Raw genomic sequence first — 21,959 nt, forward strand, 5'->3', positions numbered from 1 at the left:
GGAGATTAGTACATAATGGTTTTTTTGTACAGAATATAATTTTTTTTTTTTTTTACAGTCCCAAAAAAAAAAAAAAAAAGGTGAATGATACCATGTCTTCTTTTTATCTTAGCCTCTATCTCTGTGCGATTGCGCAGACGCCGGCCACGGCAACTTTCCTCCGGCAGGCCAGAAAGTGGTGCCATTGAAACAGCTGAGTGTAAGTGAAATTTATTGTTGTAGAACAAAATACATTAATAAGTGTTTGATGCAGCTTATTGATTTGGAGCCATTGTGTAGTGTATGTATCGTATTGTACTCTAGGGTCTATTCAGGGGGAAGCCAAGTATACTAGTTGTAGATGTTTTGGATGTGGGCGGAAGAATGAGTGCTAGGAGGAAAACAATACAGACCGAAGTAAAAATAATTTTCTTCATCATAATTTTTTATTACATTTCAAATACAGAGTTCCATAGTAATGAAAACAGCTGACTGCATAATATTCATCATACATTCAAATACACTTGCAAACTATTCTATGAATAACACCCCTGGTCTGTCTTATTCCCATGAAGAACAGAGGGAGGTAATACATGAAGCACTCCTATGCGCTTAGTCCAGCCTGGGAGTTTTAACTTGACCCATACTAGGTAACCCCCAGGGCTCGGACATCAATGTACTGTATCAATTCAGTGGCCCGAAGGTTAGCCCTTGATACAGGGTTACAGGGATCCTGTTTCAGTGCTAGAGTGTCTACATAATGCTCGTCGCTGTAGTGAGTATAAAGTACAACACCTGTGGGAAGGACGGACGAGGTCTGACTAGTCTACCATAAGTAACACTACCTACTTAACTTATAGTGTATAGTATACCAGGAGCTATATTGGAAGTGAGATTCTAGTTAGTGTATTCCAACCAGGTACTAGGAAGGGTGAAGATCTTATGGTCCACTGAGGATCTTAGTCTAATTTTATATTCCATATTCAGGTTGCTGTTTACTAGGGAGATTAGTTGGGTAATAGATAGGTAGTCGGCCGATTTCCAATTGCTAGTTATCTGGGAGAGTGCCGACAGAATGATATGCATAACCTGGGGCTGCAAATTTAGTGGGATCTCCTCTAGCCCTACTAAGAGTAAAGCTAATTTAGCTGATAGACGTACGTAAGTAGGGAAGGAAAAAGCTATTAAGAGTTCCACATGGTCCCAAAACTGAGCAATATTAGGGCACTCCCATAGCATGTGGAGTAGAGTCCCCACTGAGTTCTTACAATGCCAGCAGTTGGGGGAGTTATCCTCTGAGAACGAGGCCATTCTTCTGGGGGTCAGATACCACCTGAAAATAACTTTACGTGAAAGTTCACAGTGGGAGTTGTTCTTTGAGAGTTTTAGGCTTTTAGAAGTGGTCCTGACTGAGCACATGCTGGTCAGTTATGTTAGATTGTAGGTCATTGGACCAGGCTAAAGCATATCTTTTCAGTGAGGCATCACTCACTTCTAGTATCGACGTATACCAAGTGGAGATACATCCGGCCAAAATGTGTGTGTGGGGGGGGGGCCTTTATTGTTAATGGCTGTTAGGATTAGGATATGACTATTGAGCTGGGTTATATTAATTGTGTTATTTTTGATCAGGCTATATATCCTATGGTAGGTAAAGAGTTGGTTGAATGGTAATTGGAATTCTTTATGTAATTCCTCAAATGTTTTAAGCTGAGAGCCTTGTGACAGTTGGTTTAGTGAGGTGATTTTAACTTTATCCCATGCGGATAGGTTCAAATGGGGGCTGAGGATTTTAAGGGCATTTAAAGAGATGGTAGGACTATGAGTCAGGGACGACTTAGGCGGGAATTTGATAAAGTGTTCCCATGCCAGCAAGAGAGCCTGGATAGTTGTGTATTGGGAAGATGGTCTCTTTGCTCCCAGGAGCATAGCTTCTGACAGAAGTAAAAACTTAAAGGACCACTATCTTGAACAAAGTTGGCAGTTAAAATGGGACAGATGACAGGTTTTGGGCCAGTCCATGTTTTTAAGGGGGATTCTCAGGGATTTCTTTGTTTGCAACAGCATTTCCTGAACATTTGCAAAATGTCACTGACATAATACAGTGGACTGTTCAAGTGATTAGTGTGGCCGGCTGGTTTCTTGCTAATTTTTCAGTTAATCAGATGTTATTGTTCAGGAAATGCAGTTGAAAACAAAGCAAACCCTTGAAATACCCTATGAGGAGATGGATTGTCCCAAAATCTGTCGGTTATGTCAGATTTTCAATGCCTACTGTTTTTTGCGCTCGTGGTCCTTTAAGGCATACAGTAAAAAATGGCGCGGAGGAAATAATGGCGCACCGTTCTGCCGATTATAAAACGCTATTTACCGTTTTAATGTAAATACATTAAAACGGTAAATAGCGTTTTATAAAACAGCAGAATGGTGCGCCATTGAAAAATGCAGGGAACTAGCAGAGGGGGTCGGGCTGGCAGCGGGGGTCGGGCTGGAGAGGCAGCGGGCAGTGGGCTGGCAGCGGTGTCAGGGTGGAGAGGCAGCGGGCTGGCAGCGGGGGTCGGGCTGAAGAGGCAGCGGGGTGGAGGGAGGATTACGCAGCATGTGTATATTGTGTATACATTACCTTGTCCCGGCCGGCGATCGCTCCTTCACTTCATAGCTTGCACGAGTTCTGCATCCAGCCAATCACCATGCGGCTTCAGTTTCCGCATGGTGATTGGCTGGATGCAGAACTCGTGCAAGCTATGAAGTGAAGGAACGATCGCCGGCCGGGACAAGGTAATGTATACACAATATACACATGCTGCGTAATCCTCCCTCCACCCCGCTGCCTCTTCAGCCCGACCCCCGCTGCCAGCCCGCTGCCTCTCCACCCTGACACCGCTGCCAGCCCACTGCCCGCTGCCTCTCCAGCCCGACCCCCTACTGCCCGCTGCCTCTCCAGCCCGACCCCGCTGCCAGCCCGCTGCCTCTCCAGCACGATCCCTGCTAAAAAAATTGAACATATAAAACGTTAAATATCGTTGTAATGCAGCGCCATTCTGACACTATTGGCGCTGTGCGCCATTTTTGCCTGTCCCCCCTTTAAGAACTACATCCCGATGTTGAAGGGATTGGAATCGTTGAAAAGCAAGAGCACTAACACACCAACCACCACTACATCACCCTGCCTCCAAATTAGAACACTTCTTCCGGCCAGTGATTATGTCCATAGTAAAACTAGTGTATCATCTGTAAATATAATGTAAGGACATGCTTTAATTTCACAACTTCAAAGGAAGCTTCATTCAAATTTGGCCATAAATAAATGTACATAATGGGGCAACATATCACTTGAAGAAATGTTGACAAGCTGCAGTACTATGCATGTGTGGAATGGTAGTATAAAGTTATTTCACATCCATTGTAGCCACAACAAGTTCTAATACATGTTTGATTTTTTTGGGTGGATTGCAAGGCACTACTTTTGGCAGTCATATTTCATTACTCTTTCTTTACTTTAGGTAAAACCAGGAGTTTTGTTTTTGAATCTGGATGATACCATTCATTGTCAAACTTAGACATGAGTAAACAGTGAGCTTTCGGATTTTAAAATGCCTTCGGCGGACTGGTTCCTGACTAAAAATGAAAACCACACTTTATGTACACTGACATACAGAGTTGAATAATTTTTCGGCAAACATTAATGTATTTTTACATGTCTTAACTGTTACTCAGAACACTTTTCCTGGCCTCTGGGCTAAATTGATAAGTTAAACAGTTCCCTTCATGTAACGTAAAGTACACTCTGGTGATGATGATGGGTAACTATTGGAAATTCCAAGTTGAAATACTAACTGGGCTAGTAGTCATATGCCACATTAATTTTAAACTAAAGAGCATTCTGGCATTTCAAACCAGCATATGCAAGTAAAAAATAATGCATAGTGACAGTAAACAGTAAACACCATCAAACGCAAGCATATAACAGAAAAATTGAATTGAAAAATTAAAAATAAAATAAAAAGAATATTGTAATATTGAAAAGCCATTGTACCAGCAAGAGAAGTTGTAAACAAGAGTCCTGGTTTTAACCATGTTGTACAGATATGATCCAATGTATGTACTTTGTCTCTTTTTTAAATCTCATTTCTGACTTTAAGCCACCCATTAATACAGTGAATGTCAATGTTTGTAAGCCGTGTTTTCAGTGTTGGTCAGGGAAAAGTACAAGGAAGCCTTTTTATAATTAGAAAAATCTCATGTTATTTTTCTCAAAAACAGCCAATAAATGCTATCATCCTGTTTCAAAACTCCTTGTTTTTATGGCTAATACGGTACCACACTGTACTGGTTTGACTTTTATTAAACGTTATTGTACAATGTCCATGTATAGTGTAATTTTGTAATTTTGTACATCTTGTTTTTTACAGCTTCTGAAGTAACCGCCCGTGTTGCTGCCCTTGAGCAACAAGTACAGCAGCAGCGGGTGGAATATGAAGCGCGCCTCCAGCAGCTACAAGCTGCTTTTCAGCAGCAGATAGAGCAACTGCAACAACAGCTGGAGGCACAGATTGAGGACCAACGGCAGAGGATTCTGGCCTGCAGGGAGGAGGGAGAACGGCTCCATGAGTATTTTGCCCAGGTTGCCGGGAAAAGGAGGATGTAAGGCGGGTCCTCCTGGAGTCCTCCGGAGTCAGATTAGATGGACAGCGTGTGTGAACAGCTTTTTTCAGATCTTGCCACTGATTCTACATTGGATTTAGATCTGGACTTTGGATGGGCCTTTCTAATACATAGTTATGTTTTGTTTGAAACCATTCCATTGTTGCCCTGCCTTTATGTTTAGGGTCATTGTCCTGCTGAAAGGTGAACCTCCGCCCCAGTCTCAAGTCTTTTGCAGAGTCCAAGAGGTTTTCTTCCAAGTTTGCCCTGTATTTGGCACCATCCATCTTCCCATCAACTCTGACCAGCTTCTCTGTCCCTGCTGAAGAGAAGCACCCCCAGAGCATGATGCTGCCACCACCATATTTGACAGTGGGGATGGTGTGGTCAGAGTGATGTGCAGTGTTAGTTTTCTGCCACACATAGCGTTTTGCATTTTGGACCAAAAGTTCCATTTTGGTCTCCTCTGACCAGAGCACCTTGTTCCACATGTTTACCGTGTCCCCCAACATGGCTTGTGTCAAACTGCAAACTGGACTTCTTATGCTTTTCTGTTAACAATGGCTTTCTTCTTGCCACTATACCATAAAGGCCAACTTTGTGCAGTGCATGACTAATAGTTGTCCTATGGACAGTCTCCCACCTGAGCTGTAGATCTCTGCAGCTCGTCCAGAGTCACCATGGGCCTCTTGACTGCATTTCTGATCAGCGCTCTCCTTGTTTGGCCTGTGAGTTTAGGTGGACGGCCTTGTCTTAGTAGGTTTACAGTTGTGCCATACTCCTTCCATTTCTGAATGATTGCTTGAACAGTGCTCTGTGGGATGTTCAAGGCTTTGGAAATGTTTTTGTAGCCTAAACCAGCTTTACGTTTTTCTATAACTTGATCCCTGACCTGTCTTGTGTGTTCTTTTTACTTCACAGTGCTGTTGATCCAAATATTCTCTTAAGACAACCTCTGAGGCCCTCACAGAGCAGCTGTATTTGTACTGAGATTACATTACAGACAGGTGCACTCTAATCTCTTACCCACCCTGTTTTAAAAGAGCAGGCAAATGGTTGATTTGATGTTGGCAGCCAACCTTTTGTTGAGGTGACAGGGGGCCAGATTTATCAAGAGCGTTTTAAACAAAATATTAGTTTTATTTTTAAAAATCCTTGCAGAACTGTCTCAGACAGCCGAAAAAAATCACTAGATAATGAAGATTCCTTCTTAAACTGTAAGGAATAGAAGGAGATAGGAAGGTCTCTCAGGCAGTGCAATGTGTGCGGAAAATTGCTGTGGCTAAGGCTACCAACACACCTGCTGTCAGCAAACTCTGACTGAGAGGGGAGGAGCCCTTCACAAATCACATCTAGCCTACACTATCTGTAGAACTGCTAATGAGCACTTTTCGGCAACATTAAAGGAATGGATTTGCACATTTCTTAAATGTTCAGTTTATTGATTTTTATTATTTAAATGAATCACATATCAGTTACTTCATATGGAGAGCATATCTTTCTCCATAGACCTTGTGTTAAAAAAAATAGTTGCTATCACTTATTTTTGCTTTGGCAGCGAGCTGAGCTGGCTCATTAGCATACTGTACGACGACGGGCTTCAGCCTGCTTATAGCAGACACTCCAGCTGATTTATTATAACGCTGACTCACACACTACAGACAGCTGCTGTTCTGAGTTCTCTGTAACCAGTTAATTGAATAGATAAAGCAGTCGGCTAATTATGTACTTATGAAAAAGCATGTTTGTTTATTTACTTATCTAGTTACAGAGAACCGCAGCTCTCTGTAGTGAGTGAGTTAGCGTTATCAGCTTGAGTGTCTGCTATCAGAGAAGTCCGTCCGGCGCATGACACAGCCCAGCTCTCTGTGGTGTATGAGACAGCCTTATAAATCAGCTGGAGTGTCTGCTAGCCTATAAGCAGGCTGAAGCCTGTCGTCGCATACTATGCTAATGAGCCATCGGCCAAAGCAAAACTAAGTGATAGCATCTACTTCTTTTTATTACCCAAGGGCGTCAATTCACCAGAGAGGATTTACTAAGAGAAAAAAGGTAGGTAGATTATCTCATGAGGTATTTTAACACTCTGGAGTCAATTCACCAGTGTGAGAGGACAGAGAGAAAAGTGTTCGATAGCAGGGGATAATGGAGAGATATGCATGAGGAAAGTGTGAGAAAGCAGAGATTTAGGTAATAATCGGTATTAATGATTTACATGGGTTACTTCTCCGCTCTGTAAGCATGAAAGTGAAGCATTGTGGGTAGGAGGCAGAGTTTAACCACTACATGACCAGAGTATTCCCGCCTTATACTGCCGGATCACATCATCAATCATATCATTCACGAGTGATTCTGAACGTCTTAACCACCTCTGTCTCAGTAAAATTATCACGAACTGTTCTCACACGAAAAATACGAGGGGCGATTAAACAGACCCTCCTCCTGCGCCTTCGTATCCTCATAATAGAAGCAAGCTCTAAGGCCTAGTGCACACCAGAGCGGTTCGGCTGCATTTTTTGCGATCCGCTTGCGGCTGCGGATACGCGTGGGAGGCGTTTTGCATAAACGCATACTCCCGGGCTGCTGCAGATTTAGGATTGCGGAGGCGTTTCTGACTCAATGTTAAGTATAGGAAAAACGCAAACCGCTCTGAAAACCTGCACTTCACAGCGGTTTGTCAGGCGGTTTTTGTTACAGTAGCTGTTCAGTAACAGCTTTACTGTAACAATACAGAAAATCTACTACACCAAAAACGCTTCACAGAACTGCAAAATGCTAGCTGAAACGCTACAGAAAAACAAGAAAAAGCGTTTCAAAATCTGCTAGCATTTTGCGAATATACTAGCGGTTTTTGGTGTGCATCAGGCCTAACAGAGTAAGCTCAAAAGGCTCCATCTTCCACAGCAGCAGCTGCTGTGTGAAAACCACGATATCTCCAGGTTAATTCAGGGGGTTAAGAGATGTAAAAATTACGAATGACCACACACCGTTTCTTCCCTGGTGAAATGTGATTTGGGGAAAAACTAACTACTAACTATCACTTATTTATCTCATACTTATCTCACATTTATCTCTTGCATTTCTCTCGATCGATAATTTCCCCTATACTTATGGATAATTGCTACTTGGAGATATCACAGGATGTTAATTACCTCCCAAGAGATATTTAGGTTGTTAACCTCTGGTGAATTGACGCCAAGGTCGATGGAGAAAGATAAGCTCTCCATATAAAATAACAGATATGTGATTAATGTAAATAGTAATTATCAATAAACTGCCCCTTCAAATAGAGACACTGAAGCGAAAAAAAATTATGCTATTATGATTTGTATGTGTAGTACAGCTAAGAAATAAAACGTTAAGATCAGATACATCAGTCTAATTGTTTCCAGTACAAGAAGTGTTAATAAACTCCAGTTGTTATCTCTATGCAAAGAAGCCATTAATCTCTACGGCTTTCAGAGTCGTGGAATGGGCTGTTTTATGACTTTTATTATCTGAAATGTTATTGAACTATTTAAGATTTCTCTGCCAGAGGCGAGGTCAGTAGTTCACAGACTGCTCGGAAAGAAGAATTCTGAATGCTGAGTGATGTGTAATCTGAACATAGTGTATAATGATCCAATGTTATAAATACAACTATATACCTAAAAAAAGGGAATATTTTCTTTTCTGCAAATCTTCTAGTAATTATTCATAGTACACTACAAATTCATTATATCATATATTTTTTTTTCTCTTCAGAGTCTTTTTAACTGTAGTGTAGCTCTAGAAATCCACGCTAAACTGTCGCTATTACATAGGCTTTGCGAATTTTCTTACTATCATGCAGAACTATTCTTCAACTGGCTAGAACAGTTTTAGAAGAATAAACTGTCGGTAATGCTTTGAGAAATCTGGCCCAGGGACTATGTTACACAGTGCCAACTGTCCTGTGTCCTGGTCACCCCTCCCAGTTGATAGACAATGCACTGTTATGTTGATGGAGTAGTAGACATCAGAAGTTTCCTGTCTCGTCCAACTACAATTCTCGCAAACTCTTTCTGTTGTAAGAAAGGAAAGTTTTATGTTTTCCTGTGTTTCTTGTTTTGTACCTTTTTTAAAAAAAATTGACAAAACTTATTGCAAATTGCAATAAAAGTTTTTAAAAAAACCTGGTCTTTGTTGTATTGTATGTATTGCACAATGCATATCTAACTGGCTGGTGATGACAACCATTAGGCTCTTGCCTGCCTGGCATTACTTTTTTGTCTGTTGTAGGCACCACAACGTCCGGTAGTTGAATTGTCACAGGCTCAGCAGCAGAAGTACGTCTCATAAGGTTTGACACAAAAGGTAATTGGCAGCAGAGTACACACAGGTCCTCGCACACTAGAGACCTTGGTTGAGGGATATCATGTCCGGTAGTTGACTGGTCGCAGCATCAGAAGCAAAGTAAGTATCACAAGGTTAGACACAACAGGTAATTGGCAGCAGAGTAGACACAGGTCCTCACACACTCAAGACCTTGGTTGAAGGATATCATGTCCGGTAGTTGACGGGTCGCAGCAGCAGAAGTAAAGTAAGTATCATAATATTTGACACAACAGGTAATTGGCAGCAGAGTAGACAGGCCCTTGCCCCTTAGGGACATGGTTTGAAGGATATAACGTCCAGGAAATGGACTTGTCACAGCAGTAGTAAGTATCATTAGGTCTTAGAGTCTTGAGACAGCAGGTAACGGCAGCAGAGTAGACAGGCCCTTGCCCCTTAGGGACCTGTGTTGAAGGATATAAAGTCCAGGAAATGGACTTGTCACAGCAGTAGTAAGTATCATTAGGTTTTAGAGTCTTGAGACAGCAGGTAACGGCAGCAGAGTAGACAGGCCCTTGCCCTTTAGAGACATGGTTTGAAGGATATAACGTCCAGGAAATGGACTTGTCACAGCAGTAGTAAGTATCATTAGGTCTTAGAGTCTTGAGACAGCAGGTAACGGCAGCAGAGTAGACAGGCCCTTGCCCCTTAGGGACCTGTGTTGAAGGATATAAAGTCCAGGAAATGGACTTGTCACAGCAGTAGTAAGTATCATTAGGTTTTAGAGTCTTGAGACAGCAGGTAACGGCAGCAGAGTAGACAGGCCCTTGCCCTTTAGAGACATGGTTTGAAGGATATAACGTCCAGGAAATGGACTTGTCACAGCAGTAGTAAGTATCATTAGGTCTTAGAGTCTTGAAACAGCAGGTAACGGCAGCAGAGTAGACAGGCCCTTGCCCCTTAGGGACCTGTGTTGAAGGATATAACGTCCAGGAAATGGACTTGTCACAGCAGTAGTAAGTATCATTAGGTCTTAGAGTCTTGAGACAGCAGGTAACGGCAGCAGAGTAGACAGGCCCTTGCCCCTTAGGGACCTGTGTTGAAGGATATAAAGTCCAGGAAATGGACTTGTCACAGCAGTAGTAAGTATCATTAGGTTTTAGAGTCTTGAGACAGCAGTTAACGGCAGCAGAGTAGACAGGCCCTTGCCCCTTAGGGACATGGTTTGAAGGATATAAAGTCCAGGAAATGGACTTGTCACAGCAGTAGTAAGTATCATTAGGTCTTAGAGTCTTGAGACAGCAGGTAACGGCAGCAGAGTAGACAGGCCCTTGCCCCTTAGGGACCTGTGTTGAAGGATATAACGTCCAGGAAATGGACTTGTCACAGCAGTAGTAAGTATCATTAGGTTTATGAGTCTTGAGACAGCAGGTAACGGCAGCAGAGTAGACAGGCCCTTGCCCCTTAGGGACCTGTGTTGAAGGATATAACTTACAGGAAATGGACTTGTCACAGCAGTAGTAAGTATCATTAGGTCTTAGAGTCTTGAAACAGCAGGTAACGGCAGCAGAGTAGACAGGCACTTGCCCTTTAGAGACATGGTTTGAAGGATATAACGTCCAGGAAATGGACTTGTCACAGCAGTAGTAAGTATCATTAGGTTTTAGAGTCTTGAGACAGCAGGTAACGGCAGCAGAGTAGACAGGCCCTTGCCCCTTAGGGACATGGTTTGAAGGATATAACGTCCAGGAAATGGACTTGTCACAGCAGTAGTAAGTATCATTAGGTCTTAGAGTCTTGAAACAGCAGGTAACGGCAGCAGAGTAGACAGGCCCTTGCCCCTTAGGGACCTGTGTTGAAGGATATAACGTCCAGGAAATGGACTTGTCACTGCAGTAGTAAGTATCATTAGGTTTTAGAGTCTTGAGACAGCAGGTAACGGCAGCAGAGTAGACAGGCCCTTGCCCCTTAGGGACCTGTGTTGAAGGATATAACGTCCAGGAAATGGACTTGTCACAGCAGTAGTAAGTATCATTAGGTCTTAGAGTCTTGAGACAGCAGGTAACGGCAGCAGAGTAGACAGGCCCTTGCCCCTTAGGGACCTGTGTTGAAGGATATAAAGTCCAGGAAATGGACTTGTCACAGCAGTAGTAAGTATCATTAGGTTTTAGAGTCTTGAGACAGCAGTTAACGGCAGCAGAGTAGACAGGCCCTTGCCCCTTAGGGACATGGTTTGAAGGATATAAAGTCCAGGAAATGGACTTGTCACAGCAGTAGTAAGTATCATTAGGTCTTAGAGTCTTGAGACAGCAGGTAACGGCAGCAGAGTAGACAGGCCCTTGCCCCTTAGGGACCTGTGTTGAAGGATATAACGTCCAGGAAATGGACTTGTCACAGCAGTAGTAAGTATCATTAGGTTTATGAGTCTTGAGACAGCAGGTAACGGCAGCAGAGTAGACAGGCCCTTGCCCCTTAGGGACATGGTTTGAAGGATATAAAGTCCAGGAAATGGACTTGTCACAGCAGTAGTAAGTATCATTAGGTCTTAGAGTCTTGAGACAGCAGGTAACGGCAGCAGAGTAGACAGGCCCTTGCCCCTTAGGGACCTGTGTTGAAGGATATAACGTCCAGGAAATGGACTTGTCACAGCAGTAGTAAGTATCATTAGGTTTTAGAGTCTTGAGACAGCAGGTAACGGCAGCAGAGTAGACAGGCCCTTGCCCCTTAGGGACATGGTTTGAAGGATATAACGTCCAGGAAATGGACTTGTCACAGCAGTAGTAAGTATCATTAGGTCTTAGAGTCTTGAAACAGCAGGTAACGGCAGCAGAGTAGACAGGCCCTTGCCCCTTAGGGACCTGTGTTGAAGGATATAACGTCCAGGAAATGGACTTGTCACAGCAGTAGTAAGTATCATTAGGTTTTAGAGTCTTGAGACAGCAGGTAACGGCAGCAGAGTAGACAGGCCCTTGCCCCTTAGGGACATGGTTTGAAGGATATAACGTCCAGGAAATGGACTTGTCACAGCAGTAGTAAGTATCATTAGGTCTTAGAGTCTTGAGACAGCAGGTAACGGCAGCAGAGTAGACAGGCCCTTGCCCCTTAGGGACCTGTGTTGAAGGATATAAAGTCCAGGAAATGGACTTGTCACAGCAGTAGTAAGTATCATTAGGTTTTAGAGTCTTGAGACAGCAGGTAACGGCAGCAGAGTAGACAGGCCCTTGCCCTTTAGAGACATGGTTTGAAGGATATAACGTCCAGGAAATGGACTTGTCACAGCAGTAGTAAGTATCATTAGGTCTTAGAGTCTTGAAACAGCAGGTAACGGCAGCAGAGTAGACAGGCCCTTGCCCCTTAGGGACCTGTGTTGAAGGATATAAAGTCCAGGAAATGGACTTGTCACAGCAGTAGTAAGTATCATTAGGTTTTAGAGTCTTGAGACAGCAGGTAACGGCAGCAGAGTAGACAGGCCCTTGCCCCTTAGGTACATGGTTTGAAGGATATAACGTCCAGGAAATGGACTTGTCACAGCAGTAGTAAGTATCATTAGGTCTTAGAGTCTTGAGACAGCAGGTAACGGCAGCAGAGTAGACAGGCCCTTGCCCCTTAGGGACCTGTGTTGAAGGATATAAAGTCCAGGAAATGGACTTGTCACAGCAGTAGTAAGTATCATTAGGTTTTAGAGTCTTGAGACAGCAGGTAACGGCAGCAGAGTAGACAGGCCCTTGCCCTTTAGAGACATGGTTTGAAGGATATAACGTCCAGGAAATGGACTTGTCACAGCAGTAGTAAGTATCATTAGGTCTTAGAGTCTTGAGACAGCAGGTAACGGCAGCAGAGTAGACAGGCCCTTGCCCCTTAGGGACCTGTGTTGAAGGATATAACGTCCAGGAAATGGACTTGTCACAGCAGTAGTAAGTATCATTAGGTTTATGAGTCTTGAGACAGCAGGTAACGGCAGCAGAGTAGACAGGCCCTTGCCCCTTAGGGACCTGTGTTGAAGGATATAACTTACAGGAAATGGACTTGTCACAGCAGTAGTAAGTATCATTAGGTCTTAGAGTCTTGAAACAGCAGGTAACGGCAGCAGAGTAGACAGGCACTTGCCCTTTAGAGACATGGTTTGAAGGATATAACGTCCAGGAAATGGACTTGTCACAGCAGTAGTAAGTATCATTAGGTTTATGAGTCTTGAGACAGCAGGTAACGGCAGCAGAGTAGACAGGCCCTTGCCCCTTAGGGACATGGTTTGAAGGATATAACGTCCAGGAAATGGACTTGTCACAGCAGTAGTAAGTATCATTAGGTTTTAGAGTCTTGAGACAGCAGGTAACGGCAGCAGAGTAGACAGGCCCTTGCCCCTTAGGGACCTGTGTTGAAGGATATAAAGTCCAGGAAATGGACTTGTCACAGCAGTAGTAAGTATCATTAGGTTTATGAGTCTTGAGACAGCAGGTAACGGCAGCAGAGTAGACAGGCCCTTGCCCCTTAGGGACCTGTGTTGAAGGATATAAAGTCCAGGAAATGGACTTGTCACAGCAGTAGTAAGTATCATTAGGTCTTAGAGTCTTGAAACAGCAGGTAACGGCAGCAGAGTAGACAGGCCCTTGCCCCTTAGGGACCTGTGTTGAAGGATATAACGTCCAGGAAATGGACTTGTCACAGCAGTAGTAAGTATCATTAGGTCTTAGAGTCTTGAGACAGCAGGTAACGGCAGCAGAGTAGACAGGCCCTTGCCCCTTAGGGACCTGTGTTGAAGGATATAAAGTCCAGGAAATGGACTTGTCACAGCAGTAGTAAGTATCATTAGGTTTTAGAGTCTTGAGACAGCAGTTAACGGCAGCAGAGTAGACAGGCCCTTGCCCCTTAGGGACATGGTTTGAAGGATATAAAGTCCAGGAAATGGACTTGTCACAGCAGTAGTAAGTATCATTAGGTTTATGAGTCTTGAGACAGCAGGTAACGGCAGCAGAGTAGACAGGCCCTTGCCCCTTAGGGACCTGTGTTGAAGGATATAACTTACAGGAAATGGACTTGTCACAGCAGTAGTAAGTATCATTAGGTCTTAGAGTCTTGAAACAGCAGGTAACGGCAGCAGAGTAGACAGGCACTTGCCCTTTAGAGACATGGTTTGAAGGATATAACGTCCAGGAAATGGACTTGTCACAGCAGTAGTAAGTATCATTAGGTTTTAGAGTCTTGAGACAGCAGGTAACGGCAGCAGAGTAGACAGGCCCTTGCCCCTTAGGGACCTGTGTTGAAGGATATAAAGTCCAGGAAATGGACTTGTCACAGCAGTAGTAAGTATCATTAGGTTTATGAGTCTTGAGACAGCAGGTAACGGCAGCAGAGTAGACAGGCCCTTGCCCCTTAGGGACCTGTGTTGAAGGATATAACTTACAGGAAATGGACTTGTCACAGCAGTAGTAAGTATCATTAGGTCTTAGAGTCTTGAAACAGCAGGTAACGGCAGCAGAGTAGACAGGCACTTGCCCTTTAGAGACATGGTTTGAAGGATATAACGTCCAGGAAATGGACTTGTCACAGCAGTAGTAAGTATCATTAGGTCTTAGAGTCTTGAGACAGCAGGTAACGGCAGCAGAGTAGACAGGCCCTTGCCCCTTAGGGACCTGTGTTGAAGGATATAAAGTCCAGGAAATGGACTTGTCACAGCAGTAGTAAGTATCATTAGGTTTTAGAGTCTTGAGACAGCAGTTAACGGCAGCAGAGTAGACAGGCCCTTGCCCCTTAGGGACATGGTTTGAAGGATATAAAGTCCAGGAAATGGACTTGTCACAGCAGTAGTAAGTATCATTAGGTCTTAGAGTCTTGAGACAGCAGGTAACGGCAGCAGAGTAGACAGGCCCTTGCCCCTTAGGGACCTGTGTTGAAGGATATAAAGTCCAGGAAATGGACTTGTCACAGCAGTAGTAAGTATCATTAGGTTTTAGAGTCTTGAGACAGCAGTTAACGGCAGCAGAGTAGACAGGCCCTTGCCCCTTAGGGACATGGTTTGAAGGATATAAAGTCCAGGAAATGGACTTGTCACAGCAGTAGTAAGTATCATTAGGTCTTAGAGTCTTGAAACAGCAGGTAACGGCAGCAGAGTAGACAGGCACTTGCCCTTTAGAGACATGGTTTGAAGGATATAACGTCCAGGAAATGGACTTGTCACAGCAGTAGTAAGTATCATTAGGTCTTAGAGTCTTGAAACAGCAGGTAACGGCAGCAGAGTAGACAGGCCCTTGCCCCTTAGGGACATGGTTTGAAGGATATAACGTCCAGGAAATGGACTTGTCACAGCAGTAGTAAGTATCATTAGGTCTTAGAGTCTTGAGACAGCAGGTAACGGCAGCAGAGTAGACAGGCCCTTGCCCCTTAGGGACATGGTTTGAAGGATATAACGTCCAGGAAATGGACTTGTCACAGCAGTAGTAAGTATCATTAGGTTTTAGAGTCTTGAGACAGCAGGTAACGGCAGCAGAGTAGACAGGCCCTTGCCCCTTAGGGACCTGTGTTGAAGGATATAACGTCCGGCAGTTGAATTGACACAGCAGTAGTAGTAGTAGTAAGTATAATTAGGTTTATGAGTCTTGAGACAGCAGGTAACGGCAGCAGAGTACACAGGCCCTTGCCCCTTAGGGACCTGTGTTGAAGGATATAACGTCCGGCAGTAGACTTGTCACAGCAGTAGTAGTAAGTATCATATTAGGTTTGAGACTGCAGGTTTTTGATGTAAAATTCACGGGGGAAAAAATCAGATACAATATTCGCCAAGTTTGTAAGGGATAATTTTCATTTTCTTCAACAATTTTATTTTATTTGATCTCCTTAAGGATCAATAAGAGGGGCATTAAAATCATCATTAATCCAGGATTCGTTCATTTTGATGAATGTGAGTCTGTCCACATTTTCTGCAGACAGACGTGTCCGGTAGTCAGTGACCACGCCACCTGCCGCACTAAACACTCTCTCAGATAGAACACTTGAGGCGGGGCATGCAAGTACCTCCAGCGCATACTGAGCAAGTTCTGGCCAGGTGTCAATTTTTTTGGTCCAGTACTCCATGGGGTCATTACTCTCTATGTTATCAGGAGCACTAGCCGACCCTAAATAGTCACTCACCATACGGTCCAGCCGCTGGCGGTGACTACTATTGCTGCTGGTGCTGCTGCATGGAGCATTGGAAGACTCTGGCTGATAAAAGTCATAAAACATACTCAGCAAATTTTGTGGTTTTTTGGTACTGCTGGGACCACCACAAGTTTGCTGAGTACTTTGCAGAGGAGTGAAAACTGTGGCCCGGGGTGAAGGTGCGGGAAAAGCATCTTCAACCCAGCGAGCAAGGGCTTCATGGATCTTTCGCATCATGTTGTCTGCCTGGGATGGGGGAAGGAACTGCCTTAATTTCCCTTTACAGCGGGGATCTAAAATGGTGGCCACCCACATGTCCAGCCTCACTTTCAATTTCTTTATCCGGGGGTCACTCTTGAAGCACTGGATCATGTGAGCAGCCATAGGAAAGAGGTGCCTGCCAGAAATCTCCTCTTCCGGCCTGTTATCACAGCTGTCACCATCCTGCTCCAGCAGCTCATCAATCTCTTCCCACCCCCGTACAATTGCCTCTTCCTCCTCCTCCTCCTCAACCTCTGCCTCTCCTACGTCCTCTTCCTGGGCATCAGCATGATCAGACACTCCCAAATTTGCCTGTGCACTCTGATCTCCACGTCCAAGCAAGTTAAACAACATTTTGTCAAGCATGAAGATAAGGGGGAGTACTTGTGAGATGCTACAGTTCTCCATGCTGACCAACTTTGTGGCTTGCTCGAAAGGCTGCAAAACTTGGCAAACCTGACCAATTTGCTCCCACTGGTCCCCAGTAATGTAGTCCAGTGACAAATTTGAGGAAGCTGTCTCAGAAAGATAGATTCTGACTGCCATTCGCTGCTCCCACAACCTCTGCAACATGTAGAGGGTGGAGTTCCACCGCGTTGGGCAATCACTTATGAGTCTGTGCTGCGGAAGATTATGACGGCGCTGCAACAACTTCAAAGAAGCGGAGGCGGTTGCTGAGCGCCGGATGTGAGCTGACACCTTTCGTGCTGTTGAAACAGCGTCCTTTAACCCTTCATATGTTCCTAAGAACTTACTAACTATAAGATTGAAGACGTGGGCCAAACAGGGAAGATGGGTGTAGCCACCTAGACGCATAGCAGACAGCATATTAGACCCATTGTCAGAGACGACAATTCCTGTAAGAAGTTTCCGTGGGGCCAACCACTGGCGGATCTGATCTTCAAAGGCACTAAGGATTTCAGATCCTGTTTGCCTCTTCTCTTCCATCGATACCAGCTTCAGCATTGCTTGGCATCGATGGTGCTGCATGCCAGTATACGAGCGAAACTGCTTGATGGGAGGCTCATCAACTACCTGGCCTGCCACAGAACAGGTGGCAGAGGGGAGTGGAGCGGGCCTCCCCTTGACCCCACGAGGTGGCACCACAAGCTGTTGAGATACTGGACAAGATCTTCCACCATCCCCAGCACGATGTAGAGTGACCCAATGGGCTGTATAAGTTATATACTTCCCCTGCCCATGCCTGCTGCTCCAGGCATCTGTAGTAAAATGGACCTTTCCACCCACCGCATGGTCCATTGACCGGGCTACACACGCCACCATTTGCTGGTGTAGGGCAGGTATCGCTTTCCTGGCAAAATAATGTCGGCTGGGGATCCTCCATTGTGGCGCCACACTGCTCATAAGTTTGCGGAAGGGGGCACTGTCCACAAAATTGTAGGGTAGCAGCTGTTGGGCCAACATTTTTGCCAGGAGCCCATTATTTTTTACAACAAATTTGTCATTTGCAGGGAGCATACGCTTCCTCTGCAACATTTCAGGAACCGAAGGCTGGCGCTGAAAACCTAATGAGGTGGATTGGTGCACTATTCCAGCCTGGCATGCAGAGAGAATCGGACAGGATTGGGAAGGTGCAGGCTGAATAGGGACAGGCCGAAGGCTGGAAGGAGGAAGGGGTGGGCCTGCTGTTGCTGCTGTTCCAGCCACACTCTTCCCAGAATTCTGTACCCACTGAAATGCACTGTGGTGATGGACGCGCAGATGGCTTCTCATGCCAGAAGTGCCAAAGCCGCTGCCCTTTTGGCCTCTGCTTACCGCTTTGCGGCATATGGTACAGACCACCTTGCAAACGTCCTCTGCATGGTCTGTAAAGAAATGCCATGCTGGGGATGACCTTTCTGCACTCCTACTGGTTTTTTTGGTTGTTTTTTTACCAGCATTGGAATTGGCAGCAACAGGAATTACAGCTGGAAGTTGCTGGCCAACTGGATGATCACTTTGACCATGGTGATTGTGCCTACTGCTGCTGACACCTAGGCCACGAGATGCCGTCCATGTAGGAACATTAGCCTCACAATCATCTACTTCAACCACAGAATTATCATCTTGTTCCTCCACCTGCACACTGTGCAAATCAGTGGTTGTATTAAGAAGTTGAGTAGTACCACTGGTGTCACAAGCTTGTGGAGCTTTTCTGCATGACAAAAAAATGGGGGCCATTTCTGTCAAAACATCACCCACTATTTCTTGAGAGCTTGGACCCAAGGTCTCTGCCAATGCCTCATCCAAATCTTTTTGCAAATCCCTCTCCTCATCCTGAAATGTTAAATTTAGCTCTGGAGAAGAGCACTGGGAGGAGGCAATCACATCACAATCAGCAACTGCCGCCAGGGTTTTCGCAGCCTCACGAGGAACATGAGAACTGGTGCTGCTGTGACTGTCAAGACTACCTAACAATTCCTCAGACTGGGTACAGGGCTCCTTTTCAAAATAGTTCAGGACAGTATTGGCTCGTTCCTCATTAATAGTTATCCTGCGACCAAACACAGGGAACAAATTGCGTACCAAAGGGGATCTATTCCTGCTGCCACCTTCTGCCTGATCACGTGCTTTGCGTGATCCACCATCGCTCCACTGTCTTTTTGGAGTGAAAGGTGCATCCTGCTGCTTTCGATCCATTGCCTTTGGACTCAGTAGATAAAATAAAAATTTTATATATATATATATAAAATTATAAATATATGTATATATATATATATATATATATATATACACACACACACACACTCTCTCTGTCACACCACAGTAAGCTAACTATCCCTGATCCTCTCTCACACTACAGCAAGTACACTCTCTATCACACTACACCTGACTCTCTCTCTCTATATATATATCACTCTAAGCTAAACCTGACTCTCTCTCTCTATATCACACTAACCTAAGCCTGAATCTCTATCACACTAACCTAAGCCTACCTCTCTGATTCTCCTCACAGCAAATATTACACACTACACTACAATCTAGCTCTCACACTCAATCTACAATCTGTCACAAATACCCAGCTAACTCACTAATCCTCACTCTAGTCTAAGCTCACTCACACACAGTCTTTAAAAAGACTATTGGTTTATTATTTATACAGTAAAGTATATATCTCAAACTCAGTCAGTAACAAAATATGGGTCTGTCTCTCTCCTCTGCTCCACAAGACTGAAACCCACAAAATGGAGGACAGCCTCTCCTCTATTTTATACAAGATGGGTGGGATAAGTTGTGATAGGTCGCTAGGAAATGGTTGCTAACGTATGATTGGTCTATCTTTTTAAAGCAGCCCTATTTGTTCAGCAATTTCGCGGATTTCCGCGGAATTCCGAATTCCGGCAGTTGCCTGATTGGTTCATTCATTCCGAATGCAATGATTGGCTTAAAAATACCGTTCTGCCGGAATCGCGGAAATTCCGCGGAATTCCGTTTCCGTTAACGGAAAATTCCGCGCTCCGCGTTCCGATGCGGAAACGTAATTTCCGGCCGGAATTGCGGAAATTACAATTCCGCGATATCCGAGCGAGCAACCCTAATGCTGCTGCGCTTAATATCTGGAGGGGGGAGCGCAGATCAGAGGACCCAGGTGAGGGAGGAGGGGGTCCGACCCTTCTCCCCGCCACTGTGTCCAATACCCCCTTCCTGCCTGCTACCCCCTCTAGGCTACCTATTATTGGGGGTTATTATACTGGGGGGGGGGGGGCGCCGGCATCTCACAAGTTTGCCTCAGGCGGCAAAAAGTCTAGAACTGGCCATGTCTGTAATACCAATATTTTTTGTTGCATGCAGTCCATTTTCTTCCATGCATGCAAGTAGGCTGCATTTTCCCATCTGAATTTTCATGACTGGAAATGAGTCCTTACAGTCTCTGTTAGGAACCCTGTAGAGCAGGGGTTTCAAACTCAATTTACCTGGGGGGCCGCAGGAGGCACAGTCAGGATGAGGCTGGGCCGCATAAGGAATTTCACAATCGCGACGCATCGCCGCCTCTGCCCGCCCCTCTAACTCTTCCTTCACAGAGAGGGGCGGGGAGAGGCAGCGATCCGTGCAGCGATTGACGTCAGGAGGGGCAGAGCTGAAGCTGAAAGCTCTGCCCCTTCCAGGAAATGCCGGCGGATTGCCCTCCGGGCGATTTGGGGGCTTTGCAGCCCTCGTTTAGCGGCGGGGATGCAGCGGATTACTTGGGAGCACTGAAGTGAACTATAAGGAAGCTTTTGCCGGCGAGGGCCACAAAATATTGTATCGAGGGCCGCAAATGGCCCGCGGGCCGCGAGTTTGAGACGCCTGCTTTAGAGTAACTGTTACGCATGCGCTCATTTTATTTGATTGCATTCATGTAAATAAACTGAAATAAATAATGTTTTCCTCTAATGGCTGTACAGTATTGAGCTAAACTGAAGAGGCTGTTTTTTTTCTCCACAAAAGCTTCACTTTAAGAATTATTTTTGGAAATGTAATGCAAAACTTCTTATTTGACTTGTTTTGCATTTTTTCGAGCCTTGAATATTTCTTAATAGATTAGGAGTCTACATGGGGTTGGATGATCATACTGGTACAGCTGTAATGCTAGCTCAGTAGGAAGAATATCACTATGTTAGAAAGGATTTAGCTTTTCAAGGCTTGATGCATATAATTATACCTCACAAAATACTCTTGCAATAGTTCATTGCTCTACTTAATCTGAATGTGTTGGCAGGCTGATGGTATACTTATGATTAATGGCTGTATAATTATGATACAACCAGGTAACGTTTTCTTTTCATATGGATACAATAATAATAAAGACTTTACAAAAACAATCAATGGTAGTCATTCATAATGCAGCATTAATACTAATTCTTAATGAGTCAAAGAAAATAGAAGGCTGATGGGCAACACTGCAGCTTGCTACTTGCATTTATCCATTGACCAATGTACAGACTAAACTTTGTAGGTAACATCAACCCACTCTGAGCAGAGAAAGCACTTCCTCGCCATGTTGACATTGGCATCCTATATTTGAACACTGTCCCCATCCAGAGGTCATGCCTCCATCTCATAAGAAACACACAGCAGAAAGTTGAATGGCAGCTTTTCCTCCTTTAAACCAAAACACCCTTCAGTGTATCCCAAAATACTTGGCACCAAAGACACACCATTCCTTTTATGGAAACAAAATGGAAGGAAGGGGTTAGTGGAAAACATTGGCCATCAACAGCACAACAGAGTAAAGAGGGCATATGGGTATGTAGCATATACAGTGGGTGGCAAAAGTATTTGGCCCCCTTGAAGTTTTCCACATCTTGTCACATTACTACCACAAACATGAATCAATTTTATTGGAATTCCACATCAAAGACCAACACAAAGTGGTGTACACGAGAGAAGTGGAATAAAATCATACATGATTCCAAACATTTTTTTTTACAAATAAATAACTGCAAAGTGGGGTGTGCATAATTATTTGGCCCCTTTTGATCTGAGTGCAGTCAGTTGCCTATAGACATTGCCTGATGAGTGCTAATGACTAAATAGAATGCACCTGTGTGTAATATAATGCCAGTACAAATACAGCTGCTCTGTGAGGGCCTCAGAGGTTGTCTAAGAGAATATTGTGAGCAACAACACAGTGAAGTCCAAAGAACACACAAGACAGGTCAGGGATC

The 21,959-nt window shown here is 44.5% G+C and overlaps 2 protein-coding genes across 4 annotated transcripts in view; both read left to right on the forward strand.

Annotated features, from left to right (window-relative positions):
- Positions 1-6,026, forward strand: part of LOC137571099 (probable ATP-dependent RNA helicase DDX46) — a 57,959-nt gene extending 51,933 nt beyond the window's left edge. The window contains exons 5-6 of the mRNA XM_068279825.1: positions 113-199; positions 4,392-6,026. Of these exons, the coding sequence (XP_068135926.1) occupies positions 113-199; positions 4,392-4,627 (323 nt within the window). The 3' untranslated portion in view covers positions 4,628-6,026. The remainder of the gene's footprint in view (positions 1-112; positions 200-4,391) is intronic.
- LOC137504293 (hematopoietic prostaglandin D synthase-like) overlaps positions 1-21,959 on the forward strand; it is a 277,276-nt gene that overhangs the window by 95,161 nt on the left and 160,156 nt on the right. The window lies entirely within an intron of this gene.

The sequence above is a fragment of the Hyperolius riggenbachi genome, chromosome 1, assembly GCF_040937935.1.
Source record: "Hyperolius riggenbachi isolate aHypRig1 chromosome 1, aHypRig1.pri, whole genome shotgun sequence".
In the NCBI taxonomy this organism is placed as follows: Eukaryota; Metazoa; Chordata; class Amphibia; order Anura; family Hyperoliidae; genus Hyperolius; species Hyperolius riggenbachi.